Here is a 16,481-nt window from a genome sequence, read left to right as displayed (position 1 = left end):
AGCACCACACAGCCTGGAGACCAGAAAGGCACCATTTTTGGAAAAAAAATTATAATGCAAATCTTGTTTTCTAATCTCCTAGAACCTTCTCGATATCACAGTAAGCCTTTCACACTGACCCATGCCCCAAATGAATTGTTCCTTGTCCATGCCCGATCTATTGTCCTGCTGTCATCTAAGTTCTCGGGAGAAGCTCCTTGACCAGTCGCCAGCGTTCACTCTTTGTGCTGCGGCCCAGTCCAGATGGAGGCTGATACCAGGAATTGTCATGGTTCCAGTGCTTATAAATGGCTTCAATTACCCCATCTGCTCGCTCAGCGCGCCAAAGAACGGGCTTTATGTGCTACATTTTGTATGTATTTGTCAATGAATTAAAATATAATGGAGAGACATTTCCAAGCAGCTGATGGAAGCGCCGTGTAAACAGACCTCTATCAATATTTACTGTCACTAGGAAGTCCGGTCCAAGATGTCTGCTGCCTGCACCCCTCCCCATGCCAGTGCTCCCACCTACACGAAAAAACTATACTAGTGTCTTCAGTCAAGAGGTCAAGAAATCTATCTACTGTACACTCTCCTCACTTTTTCGGGAAAAGCTGGGTGATCAGTACGGCCGCTCCCTGCATATACTGTGCAAATTTACCATTCGGGAGTCTGGGGAAGCTGGGGGGCAATCTCTGGAAAGAAATAAAAACAAGTTACTTTTCCATGAATTTCATAAATGGTCTTCTCTGTCGCAGCGTTGCAGCGCCTTCACTCATTTCCCCGGCATACTCAGATATCCTAGGGCCACATAGCAAAACTCTCCCGACACGGTTATTTTCAGTTTTTGCAATTCCACTTTTCATTCGCTGCCTTCCCAGAGCCATAACTTTTTTATTTTTCCATTCACATAGCCGTATGAGGGTTTGTGTTTGCAGGACAAGTGGTACTTTTTAATGCCACCATTTAATAGGACATAGGATGTAGTGAGAGCTGGGAAAAAAGTCCAAATGGGGTGGGTCCAAACGTAGGGGGCTATAGGGTGTTTTCGGCGTTCACTATGCGGTAAAACTGACTTGTGCTCTTCATTCTACAGGTCAGTTTAAATCCGGTGATACCACATACATTTTTTTCTTGCATTTTAAGACTGAAGAAAAAAATTAAAACTTTGGAAAATATTTTTTTTTCTTTTTATTGTGATATTCTGACTCCCATAACTTTTTTATCGATATGTCTACAGAGATGTGGGGGGGGGCTACTTTTTTTAGGGACGATCTGTAGCTTTTGACAATATCATTTTGAGGAGTGTATGACTTTTTGATCACTTTTTATTCCATCATAAAGTCAGAATACCTGACCGGCTCATCGGAGCCCGTACATTTTAATGCTGAAATACGGATACAGATTAATCCGAAGTTTTGATTAAAGCGACTTCGGATGTAGTATCCAAAGCTCGCTTTGCCCATCTCTACATGTAGCCTGAGTGACACCGCGTGGGCAGGAGTAGGGAGTGGGAGAAGCAAGGAGGACATCTGATTGGCCAAGAGCACACAGCATGGTTCTGACATCACAGCGGGAAGAGCCACCCACTGAAGCGAGCGGAGAAATAATAGGAGTCATTTATCAAACTGGTGTAAGGTAGAACTGGCTTAGTAGCCCATAGCAACCAATCAGATTCCACCTTTCATTTTGGACAGCTTCTTTGGAAAACGAAAGGAGGCACCTGATTGGTTACTACAGTTTGATAAATGTGTCTTTCCAGAAAGCCAGTGTTTTTCTATCTGCGATACGTGATTTTCTCTTTTATTCTCTTATCTCCGTGAATAAACATTTCTGCCGTCTGCGATCTTGTGAAGCAGTGAGCGTCCTCCACTCCCAGCAGCGAGTTCTGTGCAGATCTACTACAGGACGCGGAGACAGGTGTCCTACTTCATTATTTATGCCCCTGACATGTTGGAAGCCGCTATTTCAGTTGATAAGTCAGAAAAATAATATTCAACTAAAATCTGACTATTATATCAAGGCCTGTGAGGCCGTGGGAGCGTTCCCCCAACAAGTCATGTGATCAATTAACCCATTGAGGAGGAGTACGCTCATGATTAGTGTTGAGCGAATCGAGCTTCGGATCATTGATCCGAAAGTCGAATTGTTCAAAAACTTGTCTCTGTGCAGCATTAAAATGTATTGGCTCTGAATTCGTTGCAAAATTCGTTTCAGCCGAAGTCGCAGAAGACTTCGGTCAATGAATTCAGTATTAATTTCTGCATTTTTAAAAACATTTAAAATTCATTTTAAATAATGACTTAGGTGTCATTCACATTTCCGTGTCAGCGTCATGTCCGTGAAAAAAATCGTACGCGTTTCATCTGTGAAGATGTCCGTGGTTGGTCCGTATGTCTATTTTTACCATCCGTGCGTCATCTGTAATTCACGGACGTTGTTCCGCTGAAAATTAATTTCCAAAGAATCTCCTATTAGTCTTCAGTGAAAAACGGATGCCATCTGTGTTATGATTTTCACGGATCCATAGACTTCAATGGACGTACTTGGTCCGCATCACAGATCAAAGTAGTGCATGTTTACTGACCAGTAAAAAAAATACTGAAATTTAAACAGACGTGGTACGTGTGCTCTCCGTGGAAAATGCTGACAGTACACCTCAGTTAAAAAAACGGAAATGTGAACGAGGCATTAGTGTGGAGGAGAGCCTAACTAAGCTACAGTGAAGACCTACATGTGCAGGCTCTTCGGAGCTAGGCCTGAGTTCAGAGACCCACCATTTCCGACTTCTGCAGCCAAGAAAGCACCTTCACGAACCAAGCGCTCCAGAGAAAAGGGAAGTTATTAGATCTAGAACCTACAAGGCCATGCATTAGAGTCAGTCAGCAAAGTATTGTGCACGTGCATGGCAGAGGGACTTTGTTGCTGTGACAGAGAACATTGGCAGTGCACACTTCCACCCTTTGAGACGGTTTGGACAGCCATATATTAGATCTGCACTCCTCAGCCCCGGAATTGCAGAAGTATCCACTGAGACCCTCACTGCATGCCCAGGTTCGGCCAAGAAAGAGGAATAGACAGAGAGAAGGACTACCACAACCGCCACCATTGCTGGTGACCAGTTTGGAAAGGATTGCAATGTTATTTGCTGTAGAAATTTGCCTCGTTACTGCTGGATAAAACTACTACTCCTATTTTACACTTCAGTAAAGAGGGACTTTATTTTTTGCAACTGACTGGCCTCGTTACTGACTCAACCATTTGCACCCAAACACCCAACACCAAAGGTACTCCAGCTACTACCAGCCAGGTGCCTCAACTCCAGGGAGCGCCCCAAGAAAATAAAAGGTGCGCCCTCTAACCACTGTACGGGAGACTGCAACCTTGGACTGTGGGTACTACCACCACTCCTATCCTCTTTGCATCCGCTCCCCCCCCCCCCCCACATCCTTGGTGGATCTATGGTATGTATACCCACTATACTGGTCTATGTTCTTTTATGTCCCATCAAAAAAAAAAACATACAGTAAATAATTATAAAAATCTATTAAACTATAGGCCCTTCTGAAAAAAACAGATCCTTAATATGTGCATAAGGCAATTAAGGTCTCTTTCACACCTGCGTTATAGTCTTCCGGCATAGAGTTCCGTCGTCGGGGCTCTATGCCGGAAGAATACTGATCAGTTTTATCCCCATGCATTCTGAATGGAGTGAAATCCGTTCAGGATGCATCAGGACGTCTTCAGTTCCGGAACGGAACGTTTTTTGGCCGCAGCAAATAGCGCAGCATGCTGCGCTTTTTGCTCCGGCCAAAAATCTGGAACACTTGCCGCAAGGCCGGATCCGGAATGAATGCCCATTGAAAGGCATTGATCCAGATCCGGCCTTAAGCTAAACGTCGTTTCTCCAAGGTTACCATGGCTGCCGGGACGCTAAAGTCCTGGCAGCCATGGTAAAGTGTAGTGGGGAGCGGGGAGCAGTATACTTACCGTCCGTGCGGCTCCCGGGGCGCTCCAGAGTGACGTCAGGGCGCCCCAAGCGCATGGATCACGTGATCGCATGTACACGTCATCCATGCGCCTGGGGCGCTCTGACGTCATTCTGGAGCGCCCCGGGAGCCGCACGGATGGCAAGTATGCCGCTCCCCACTACTACTATGGCAACCAGGACTTTAATAGCGTCCTGGGTGCCATAGTAACACTGAAAGCATTTTGAAGACGGATCCGTCTTCAAATGCTTTCAGTACACTTGTGTTTTTCCGGATCCGGCGTGTAATTCCGGCAAGTGGAGTAAACGCCGGATCCGGACAACGCAAGTGTGAAAGAGGCCTTAGAAGATGCATTGTAGATGTCCACAGGATAGGAGCAGTTCTACAAATGTTAGGCTCTAGCGCCCTCTAGTGGCCATTATGATACACAATATCATTTTGGCCAACCCAAGCCAAGTTTTGGGTTGTTATAATGTGTGCAGACAGTTGAGTTTATTCTTCAATTTCCTGTTAATGCTTGTAACAGATTGTGTAGTTTGACATCAACAACTATATCTGCAGAAATGAAATCTCTGCATTGCAATAACATTTATAATTATTATATATTTTATTATTGGGGTTGAGCGAATTTCCTCATGCTTCGTGGTAGTGAATTGATTTTTACAAAGACAGGTGCACTCTGCGGTCTTACTAAACCCTCATATTGATGTAACATTGAGAGATTAACCAACATATCCTACTGTAGAGGACATGCCTAAGCCAGAGCACCGCGTCAAGGTTTCTCAAGTAGCTCGGGACCTAACACTAAACCTACCTGTGCCATAGGGGCAATACCAGGTATAGGCTGATATAGGCCCGTATTGCCCATACAGCACGGGTAGCGTTAGGTCCCGAGCTACTTGAGAAACCTTGGCGCGGTGCTCGGGCTCAGACACAGTAGGATATGTTGGTTAATCTCTCAATTGTACATCAGTATGAAGGTTTAGTAAGACCACAGAGTGTACCTGTCTTTGTATATGTTATTGTTATTTTGTTTATCACATCCACACATTTGCTATCCTGTGTAGGATGTCTATTGGGGTACTTGTGGTCTGCTGCGGGCATCCTCCATTGTATGCGTTTTTGCTGGGGATTGCCATTAGCAGCGGACCACAAGTGCAGGCAGTCTCAAAATCAGCTCCAAAAGGCTCTGTACGTGACAGCATTTCTTTTTTTTTTTTTTGGTGTGTGTTTTCTGACCGGCATCAAAGCATCAAAAACTGCACAAAAGTAAAATAACGAGATGAGAAAAAAAAACACATGCGTGGATTTGTGCACAAAATTTTGTAGGTGGATTTTCAAAATCCCTTAAAGGTATATTCACCCACGCTGAAATGTCGACGGCGGCCACGTGGTTTCTGCCTCCCTGCACTGCATGTGCGTTCTCGGTGAGACTTTCAGCTGCCTCAGCGCTGCCTACCATTGAAATGAATGGGAGGGAGAAAGGGAGCTGCTGCCGGCGGGATTTCGGCAAAATTTTGGTGCAGCAGTCCGCACCAAAATTCCACAGTAAAACCTGCTGTGTGAACGGCCCCTTTACTTCTTATATTTTAAATGATTTAAGGAAACTTATTTTACTTATAATAGTATTAAATCAAGAGACCTTGTGGGTGATAAAGGAACACTCCGAGCAAACCTGGCAAAACTGATACACTGTGTTATGCTTAGTGCAGGGCACGGGGGCGGAGCATGACACAAGAATTCTCTCTTTGGGCTACATGCACACTACAGTGAAAAACGGACATGTCACAGGTCCATTTTAAGACCAATAGTAGTCTATGGGGTTATTCACATGGCAGTTTTTTTTGGCGGTCAGTGAAAAACATACGTCAAAATATAGAACATGTTCTATTTTGTCCATTTTTAACATCCATTTCTCAGAAAGGCATCAGTGAAAAAAATGTCCGTTAAAAATGGACAGTTTATCATGCAGCATTTACACGTCCGGATACTGGGTCCGCATCCGTTCGGCAATTTTGCGGAATGGGTGTGGACCCATTCATTTTGAATCCGCATTCTCACTTCGGTTCCGCGGCCCCGCAAAAAAATAGAGCATATCCTATTCTTGTCCGCAGCCACGGACAAGAATATACATTTCTATCATAGTGGCGGCCATGTGCGGTCCGCAAAATGCAGAACGCACATGGCCGATGTACGTGTTTTGCGGATACACAATTTGTGGACCGCAAAACAGTTGTGGGCGTGTGAATGGACCTAAAGTGTTCTTGAATGCCTGTCATGCTCAGGCCCAGCACTAAGTATAACACGCTGCCTCAGTTTTTCCGTAGCGTTTTCCTTTAACCCTTAACTCTTGTCTTGCTGCTTCCAATTTTAAGCCTTATCTTCCTCAAAGTATACAAATTGCTTCTTCGGGGAAAATGCTATGTTTTCCACTTCGCCGCCGCCATTACTTGGTTTCTGAAAATGGATCTCTACAAGATCCTTAATGTCCTCTTCAGTCTCGGCCTGATTCCTAATCTCCTCCAGCAGCACTGTTCTTTGGCAAATACCAGAAAATATCTGAAATTAAAAGACAATTAAAGGGGTTGTACCACAAAAAAATATTTTACAGTTTTCAAACCAGCGCCTGGATCTAAATTTTTTTGTAATTGTAAGTAATTAAAAATTTAGCATAGCCAGAGAGTTATCTAATAAAATGTGTATAGCGCCACCTGCTGTTAGTTTTTTCTTATTTATTTGTCCTGCTCACTGAGAAGGCCGCACATGCTCGGTTTCATCCTTCAACTGCCTCCTGAGCTGTGATAGGGAGAGCTGAGACACGCCTCCTGAGCTGTGATAGGGAGAGCTGAGACACGCCTCCTGAGCTGTGATAGGGAGAGCTGAGACACGCCCCCTGAGCTGTGATAGGGAGAGCTGAGACACGCCTCCTGAGCTGTGATAGGGAGAGCTGAGACACGCCCCCTGAGCTGTGATAGGGAGAGCTGAGACACGCCCCCTGAGCTTGAGTAGAAAAGACACTCCCCTTCAGCTGTCAGCTTGATCTAAATCTAGCAGAGCAATAAATGTGGAGATCCACGTGAGGTACAGGGCTGGTTCTAGCTTTGTTATATATAGATTTTCATGTCCTATAAGAAATAGCCTAAGGCTCTGTTCACACTTCCGTTCTGTCCAGTTTCAATTGCTTTTGAACAGCATATCCTGTGCTGCTCTTTTATGTTAAAAGGATTCATTAGGATCTCTTGCAAAACTGATCTGTCATATCCATTATGAATCTTCCCATCAAATTGGCCCTATTATATGGGGTTTGTCAGAACCTGACAGTGTTTTACACAAGACCGCACTACATTGTGGCTCCTGTTTAAAATGCTGCAGATGTGAACAGCATTAAACACTGACTTTGACATCATTGATGACCCTCCACTGCAAAAAGTACCTGTGTAGTTCCCCCATGCTTTACACTGCAGATCTGCTTCTTCTGATTGGCTGCTGAATATAAGTATAAGCCCTGTTCCCCCATTACTCAATACTGTACCACACACAAGCTCACCATGAAGTCATTGTATAGAGCATTGTATAGAGCATTGTAATTTCCATGACAACAGAGCAGAATTCATGTAAATTATAAAAAGATCATCAAGCTGAGACCCACACGGAAGCATTTTCAGCCCAGAAATGGAGAATCAGTGAATTCTTTTTTAAAACCTCATGTACAGTACTGCACAATGTCAGAATCTTACCTGTAGTTTTTTCAGCTGTATTTCTATTAATGGTGATATCATAATTTCATACATGGACCCATGGACTTTTACCAGATGCTGAGGGGTCTTCAAGACACGCTGAGCCACTGTTGAAAAAAAATATACAGACAATGAAAGAAAGGCGCCCACACCACCAGGTTACTGCCGCATGCCAACGACTAAAATAAAAACAATGCATGTATACACACAACTGATGTAACCAGACTGTGCTGGGACTTCCTGCTGGGAGAGGGCGGAGAGAGCCGCTTCATACTTCTAGACACTGAAATGTTCATATTCCGCTAACATGAAGTACTTTCACACCCAGACCAAATACACACCTCCGTTCTCCTTGTAAGTAATGCAGGCAGTATTCTTGCTCCTGTCGGAGTCCACCGCCGTTATTTCGCTACCTCCTTTGTTAGATTTGTAGAAGGTGAGCTCCAGTTTATCCTTCAGGGTCTCCTCAGGGAGGTTCATAGGGAGATTACCAACATTCACTTTTGTGTTAGAGATGGTCATGTTGACCTATGTAATAGAAAAGTAAGGAAGTCAGACAAGAAAAGAAATTCGATTTGTGATGAATTTAGGAAAAATAGATTCATTGACAAGAAGAGCGAAGGAAATTCGGCTTTGCGGCAGATCAAATTTTTTCCTGTAATTTGGATCAAAGTCAATTCGTTTGGCTTAGATTTTCTCAACACTATGAAATCTATCTATTATCTATCTATCTATCCCATATCTATCTATCTATATAAAAAAAGAAAATTCCACGGCACTTCCAACAAAACCGTGCGTAGTTTATTTCACCAGATGCAACATTTCGGTCCTCTCAATGGAACCTTTTTCAAGCAGTGACAATAATGGTGCATAGTACATGTATAAATACCTCCCACGTGGTAATAATGAAACTGATTAACATATAAAGTGCAATAATGCTCCAAATATTACATGAAAATTTAAATATATAAAAAACAATCACTGGTAATACAACTATATAGTGAATTCATCCATAAAATTCATAGTAAATGTGTTAAAAAATATCCCAAAAATACAAAAGTGAATAATGACTTATAATTAATAAAATCTAGACACTTGTGACTTCCAATATGTGCTGAATTAAAAACATAATTAATGGATAGGGGGAGGGAGGTCTATACCTGACCAGCATGGAGTCCTGCATATGTTTTTGGCGTCTCTGTACCGAGATCGTGCATGTCAGGAAGAATACATCCGTGTTCCGACTAACGAACTCCCTGGCTTCCCGAAAATTGTTTAGAGGATAGGCTGTCAGCAATTTTCACTGTGGCAGCCGCTTCCCTTGCTACAGACAGAGGGACCGAAACCGCTTCCCTCAAGAACCCTGGCCGTGGGCTGTCTTCCGTACAGGTTTCCCTATCTCGCCATGGTTTGAGCAGATTCACATGGTAAACCTGCTTTGGCTTTCGCCTCCCTGGCTGGTGCACCTTGTAATATACCTCTCCAATTTTTTCAAGTACCTCGTAGGGCCCCTGCCACCTAGCTAGGAACTTACGGTCTACAGTCGGTACCAGAACCAAAACCCGATCACCCGGGGTAAAGAGCCAGCCGATTATAGATCCTACTCTGGGCTTGCTGAGCTGCCTCCATATGCTCCCTAACAAGAGGCAACACTGTCTCCATCCGATCTTGCATCTGGGTAATGTACTCAATGACACTTTTATGTGGAGTGGGTTGTTGTTCCCACTCCTCTTTGTCCACGTCCAACAAACCGCGAGGGTGTCTGCCGTATAGCAGTTCGAAGGGCGAGAACGCAGTAGAGGCCTGGGGCACTTCTCGCACTGTAAGTTAGCCTCCACGAGGGCCTTCACGACTGCCTCCATTTTGTCAGGGGACACGGGTCGTAACCTTGCCGGCTTAATATAAGACATGCACTTGTGCCGGGGAAAACAAAAAAATTTCGGCCTTCAGGCTGTTTGCACGCATCCTCCACCAATTGTGGGGCTTTGCTCTGATAGACAGGCTTGCGGACGCAGTATAAAGGCAACGACAACGTCTTTAAAGGGATTCTGTCATCAGAAATGAGCCCTATAAGCTAAACATATGGCGATGTCCCTTGCAAAACACAAAATCCTAAAGTGAGTTTATCTAATGCCCCTGTGGCTCTATATTCATAAAAAAGCAATTTATATCACCTGTCAATCATTCAAAATGTGTCCAAGGGGACGTCTCGTGGTGAAAGGTGCCCGGCTGCATCCATCTCGTTTAGGTGCCCAACGCCACCTTCTGAGCCCTCCCTTTCATGCGATCCGCCTACCTCACTGCTTCTCTAACCACCGCTCGCTTCATCAAGATCCCGCGCGTCCGCACTAGGTTGGATGGCTGGGATGGGTTGTAATAGGGCAGTCAGTGGAGGTTCGAGCGAAGTGTGCCGGCCAGCGCATGCGCACTTCGCTATACGAGGCCGCTGCCAGTAGTCTGCACGGCCGAATCAGGATATACCTAGTGCGCACACGCGGGATCTTGATGAAGCGAGCGGTGGTTAGAGAAGCAGTGATGACGTGAGGTAGGCGGATCGCATAAAAGGGAGGGCTCAGAAGGCGGCGTTGGGCACTTAAACGAGATGGATGCAGCCGGGCACCTTTCACCACGAGACATCCCCTTGGACACATTTTGAAGTGATTGACAGGTGATATAAATCGCTTTTTTATGAATATAGAGCCACAGGGGCATTAGATAAACTCACTTTAGGATTCAGTGTTTTACAAGGGACATCGCCATATATTTAGCTTATAGGGCTCATTTCTGATGACAGAATCCCTTTAACTTAAACAATTCGGTGTTTATTCACACATAAGGATAAGCAAAACAAAAAGTCAGTTTCAAGGAAAACAGTCACCTTGAGTCTGGTGCTTGTTCACACCATGCAGCAATGCAGAAGTCCTTGGACATAGCAGAAACCACCTGCTCTCACGCCAAGAAGGTAGCCGGCCTTTACCCAGGCCCAAACTCCCAGGTCCCAATACAGAGACTGACAGAACTTCAATGTCAGAGAGAAGTAAATTCCTACCACCTGACAGTGCTGCCTGTGTTTTATAGCCCAAACCAAGACCCGGCCTGGAACGTGGGGAGCAGCCACCCACCCTGCACTTTGGCTGCTCCCAGTAAGAGCCGGCCCGGATCAGCTTTACAGCCATACTAAATAGCAAAACCATGTCATCCAGCACTAGCTGCCGCTGACACATAAAATTACCGACTCTTACCTCACCGAGGCCAGGAATCTCGGTGACACATACCTTCCGTCAATAACGGACCCTTGCGCCTTCCTACAACATGTACTATGCACCATTATTGTTACTGCTTCAAAAAGGTTCCATTGAGAGGACCGAAACAACTGCACATGTCATCTTAACACACTATGCTATATTATAACACCTCATACAAGTTTTCCTCTAGTTGTTCCCCCTCTTTGGTGCAGTGATAACCCTATGGCGCTACGGTGATCAGACGCCCATGGATAGTGGGGTCTGTCTGCCCACTTGTGCGCTCGATCGGGCTTCTCCTGACACCGTGATAGAGTCACTTAATGCTAGACAGGAGATAGTTAGTTTCCAACATATAATGTTTATATTGTTCCCCTGGAGATTGGGATTGCGTGATCTAAATGTGTCCCGTGATCGCTCTCTCCACATACAATGAGTTACCTAGCTGTGATTGTCTACAGCGTCTCCATGTGACCTTTTTTGATCACGTGATCACTCTCCTGGGACGCGGTTACTTCCTAACATGCGCAATCTCGGTACAGAGACCCCAAGTCATATGCAGGACTCCATGCTGGTCAGGTATAGTCCTCCCTCCCCCTATTCATTAATTATGTTTTTATTTAGCACATATGGGAGGTCACAAGTGTCTAGATTTTATAAATTCTGAGTCATTATTCACTTTTGTATTTTTTTGATATTTTTAACACATTGACTGAATTCTATGGATTAATTCACTATATAGTTGCATTACTAGTGATTGTTTTTTACATATTTAAATTTTGATGTAATATTTTGAGCACTATTGCACTTTATATGTTAATCAGTTTAATTATTACCACGTGGGAGGTATTTATACATGTACTATGCACCATTATTGTCACTGCTTAAAAAAGGTTCCATTGAGGGACCAAAACATTGCATCTGGTGAAATAAAATATGCATGTTTTTGTTGGAAGTACCGTGGAATTTTCTTTTTTTTTTACATACAGTTGCAAGAAAAAGTATGTGAACCCTTTGGAATGATATGGATTTCTGCACAAATTGGTCATAAAATGTGATCTGATCTTCATCTAAGTCACAACAATAGACAATCACAGTCGGCTTAACTAATAACACACAAAGAGTTAAATGTTATCATGTTTTTGATGAACACACCATGTAAACATTCACAGTGCAGGTGGAGAAAGTATGTGAACCCCTAGACTAATGACATCTCCAAGAGCTAATTGGAGTGAGGTGTCGGCCAACTGGAGTCCAATCAATGAGATGAGATTGGAGGTGTTGGTTACAGCTGCCCTATAAAAAACACACACCAGTTCTGGGTTTGCTTTTTACAAGAAGCATTGCCTGATGTGAATGATGCCTCACACAAAAGAGCTCTCAGAAGACCTACGAATAAGAATTGTTGGACTTGCATAAAGCTGGAAAGGGTTATAAAAGTATCTCCAAAGGCCTTGCTGTTCATCAGTCCATGGTAAGACAAATGGTCTATAAATGGAGAAAGTTCAGCACTGCTGCTACTCTCCCTAGGAGAGCAGCGCAGACTGCTCAATGAGGTGAAGAAGAATCCTAGAGTGTCAGCTAAAGACTTACAAAAGTCTCTGGCATATGCTGACATCCCTGTTAGAGAATCTACGATACGTAAAACACTAAACAAGAATGGATTTTATGGGAGGATACCACAGAGGAAGCCACTGCTGTCCAAAAAAAACATTGCTGCACGTTTACAGTTTGCACAAGAGCACCTGGATGTTCCACAGCAGTACTGGCAAAATATTCCATGGACAGATGAAACCAAAGTTGAGTTGTTTGGAAGAAACACACAACACTATGTGTGGAGAAAAAGAGGCACAGCACACCAACCTCAAAACCTCATCCCAACTGTGAGGTATGGTGGTGGGGGCATCATGGTTTGGGGCTGCTTTGCTGCATCAGGGCCTGGACGGATTGCTATCATCAAAGGAAAAATTAATTCCCAAGTTTATCAAGACATTTTGCAGGAGAACTTAAGGCCATCTGTCCACCAGCTAAAGCTCAACAGAAGATGGGTGCTGCAACAGGACAACGACCCAAAGCATAGAAGTAAATCAACAACAGAATGGCTTAAACAGAAGAAAATCCGCCTTCTGGAGCGGCCCAGTCAGAGTCCTGACCTCAACCTGGTTGAGATGCTGTGGCAGGACCTCAAGAAAGCGATTCACACCAGACATCCCAAGAATATTGCTGAACTGAAACAGAGGAATGGTCAAGAATTACTCCTGACCGTTGTGCACGTCTGATCTGCAACTACAGGAAACGTTTGGTTGAAGTTATTGCTGCCAAAGGAAGTTCAACCAGTTATTAATCCAAGGGTTCACATACTTTTCCACCTGCACTGTGAATGTTTACATGGTGTGTTTAATAAAAACATGGTAACATTCAATTCTTTGTGTGTTATTAGGTTAAGCAGACGGTGATTGTCTATTGTTGTGACTTAGATGAAGATCAGATCATATTTTATGACCAATTTATGCAGAAATCCATATCATTCCAAAGGGTTCACATACTTTTTCTTGCAACTGTATCTGGTTGGTGGATCACTTCTACAGCCGCTGGCACTCCATTTTTCTACCTAGTCTGCAGTGATGCCCAGTGTCATATTTTTCTCAATCTATCCCAGGGATGCCCAACCTGCGGCCCTTCAACTGTTGCAAAAGGACTCCCAGCATTCCCGGGCTGCCTACAGCTATCAGCCTACAGAAGGGCATGGTGGGAGTTGTAGTTTTAAAACAGCTGGAGGGCCGCAGGTTGAGCATCCCTGATCTATCCCATATCTATCTATTATGTCTGTCTATCTGTCTATCCATCTATTCCATATCTATCTATCTATCCATCCCATATCTATCTCATATCTATCCATCTCATATCTACTGTATCTATCTATCTATCTATCCAATATCTATCCCATATTATCTATCTTTATATATATTCCATATCTATCTATGAAAAATATAACACTAGGCAGCACCGCAATGAAGACAGAAAAGTAGGAGTGCCAGCGGCTGTAGATGCGATCCACCAACCAAATATAAAGAAAGAAACTCCATGGCACTTCCAAAAATAATGTGCATATTTTATTCCACTAGATGCGACGTTGCTGGTGCCAGAAAAGACTTATAAGTCGCAGTTAAATAGTAGAAAATTGCGGCACACAGTCTCTTTCTATCTGCAGTTAATTATTTAATTGTATTACATCACATAAAGTTCATGATCCAGTTCTGTCATAGGGAATTTACAGTGTTCACATTCATAAGATATAGCGACCGGATGTTTCGGCCCGTGAAGGCCTTCCTCAGCGGTCTATTATCATGATGTGGCTGCCTGTCGGGAATGGCGCTGGATCACCCTATATTTCTGTTGGGCTGGAATCCCATCTTGACCAGTCGGGGTACGTGTGAGGGCCCCAGACTTCACTGCCATACAGGAGGATTGGTGCAATGATGGAGTCAAAGATTTTAAGCCAGTCCCTCACTGGTGCTTTGAGGTGGTACAGTCATCTTGTGATGTTGTAGAAGGTCATGCATGCTTTGTCTTTCAGCTCCTCAATGTCTGATTTGAAGCTGCCAGTTTGGTCAATTATCAGTTCCAGGTAGGTGTACCTGTTGGTGGCTGTAAGAGGGCGGTTGTGTAGCGTGAAGGTAGGGGACCTGGCTGACTTTGTTTTCCTTCTCTGGAACACCATAGTGTTGGTCTTTTTTAAATTGAAGGGAAGGGCCCATGTGGTGCTGAATTTCTCCAGAATGACTAGCTGGTCTTGGAGACCTTTCTCAGTTGGTGATAGTAGGAGAAGGTCATCTGCATACAGGAGAAATTTCACCTCAGTGTCATGGAGGATGAGACCTGGTGTTGAGGAGGACTCCAGAGCCACTGCCAGCTCGTTGATGTAAATGTTAAAGAGAGTTGGACTGAGGCTGCAGCCCTGTCTGACTCCTCGGCTCTGCTGGAAATAAGCTGTTCTTTTCCCATTTACCTTCACGCTGCATCGGTTCTCGGTGTAGGATCTTTTGATTATGTCGTATGTGTTTCCTCCTATTCGCTCTCCAATAGCTTCAGGAGCAATCCTGGGTGCCACACCGAGTCAAAGGCCTTTTTTAAGTCCACAAAACAAGCATATATCTTTCCCTGCTTTGTGTTGTGGACATGGCTCTGGATGAGGCGGTGCAGGGTGTAGACGTGGTCTGTGGTGCGGTGGTCTGGCATGAACCCTGCTTGGCGTTTACTGAATACATTGTGCTGGGTGAGAAAGCTGAGGATTCTCTGGTTCAGGATACTGTTAAATAGTTCCCCAGATTGCTGCTGACACATATCCCTCGGTAGTTGGCCGGGTCATACCTGTCCCCGCTCTTGTGTATTGGGGTTATGACACCATGGTTCCAAGCTTTGGGGAAGTAGCCAGCGCTTAGCACAATGTTGTACAGTTTTGATGTGGCTGCCTGTATTGCTGGTGGGCTGTACTTAATCATTTCAGGTGGAATGCCATCTGTGCCGCTAGCTTTCTTACCTCTTATGGTTGATATTCTCTCGGATATCTCCTGCAGTGTTATGGGTGAGTCTAGCGGTCTTTGGAAATCTTTAAGTATCTCTTCCATGCTCTTCAGTTTTGACCTCATTTGTTCTTGGTCTGGGTTACGTTATTCTTTTGGGATGTCTCTGTAGAGGTCTCTGAAATACTGGAGCCAGATGTTGCCGTTCTGAATATGGAGGTTGTTTTTCTTCTAATTTGTGCCCATGTGGTTCCATAGTTCCCAGAAGGATTTATCTTGGAGGGCATCTTGAAGCTGTGTAAGTTAGGTTGAGGCATATTCTTGCATTTTCCTTCTGAGGAGGGTTTTGTATTGCCTTTGCGTTGTAGACTTCCCGTAGGTTGGTGTTGTTGAGATCTCTATGCTTTTTGTTTTAGACCGATCTTAAGGTTTTCCGTACAGCTCTGCACTCCTCGTCAAACCAAGTGTTAGGGTTATCTTCTTTTTGATTCAGGTGGCTATACTTTTTTAGGGCAGCCATTTCTGCCATAGTGTAAAATATATTATTAAGATCTCTTACAGCTTGATTGACTCCTTCTGGGTTTATCTCAAACACCTTGTTGTTGAAGTAGTAGAGCATCCCTTGTATTTCTGGTTTATTGTGCACCTCTTTATATTTTTGAGCCAATGTCTTGGACCACTTATAGGATGGAGGTAGTGTGAAGAGCCCTGCCTGCTGAGGTATTTGTCCTGGTGGTTTTTTTGTGGACTTAATATATAGGGATGTTTGGTTGTGATCAGACAAGTGCGTTTGTGGGCTGACTATGAAGGCCCCAATATTTGCGGCGTCCATGTCTGTGATGGTGTAGTTCACTACGCTGCTACCCACATGGGAGTTTAATGTAGTCCTTCCTAGAAAGTCTCCCTTGGTGCGACTGTTGAGGCTTCGGCAAACACTCAACAGTTTTTTGCCACTTTTATTTATCGTGCTGTCGTAACTGTTCCTCTCTGTATGTACTGAGCTGTCGC

At 44.2% G+C, this 16,481-nt stretch overlaps 1 protein-coding gene across 1 annotated transcript in view; it reads right to left on the bottom strand.

Moving 5' to 3' along the window:
* Window positions 1–6,101: 6,101 nt before the first annotated feature.
* Window positions 6,102–16,481, bottom strand: part of NMI (N-myc and STAT interactor) — a 32,349-nt gene continuing 21,969 nt past the window's right edge. Inside the window, exons 7-9 of the mRNA XM_044303315.1 lie at window positions 8,050–8,236; window positions 7,709–7,815; window positions 6,102–6,530 (exon numbers count right to left, since the gene is read on the bottom strand). Coding sequence (XP_044159250.1) covers window positions 6,342–6,530; window positions 7,709–7,815; window positions 8,050–8,236 — 483 coding nt within the window. The 3' untranslated portion in view covers window positions 6,102–6,341. The remainder of the gene's footprint in view (window positions 6,531–7,708; window positions 7,816–8,049; window positions 8,237–16,481) is intronic.

Source organism: Bufo gargarizans, chromosome 8, assembly GCF_014858855.1.
Source record: "Bufo gargarizans isolate SCDJY-AF-19 chromosome 8, ASM1485885v1, whole genome shotgun sequence".
NCBI classification, from domain to species: Eukaryota; Metazoa; Chordata; class Amphibia; order Anura; family Bufonidae; genus Bufo; species Bufo gargarizans.
Note: the sequence above shows the minus strand (reverse complement) of the source record. Positions and strands in the feature narration are given on the sequence as shown.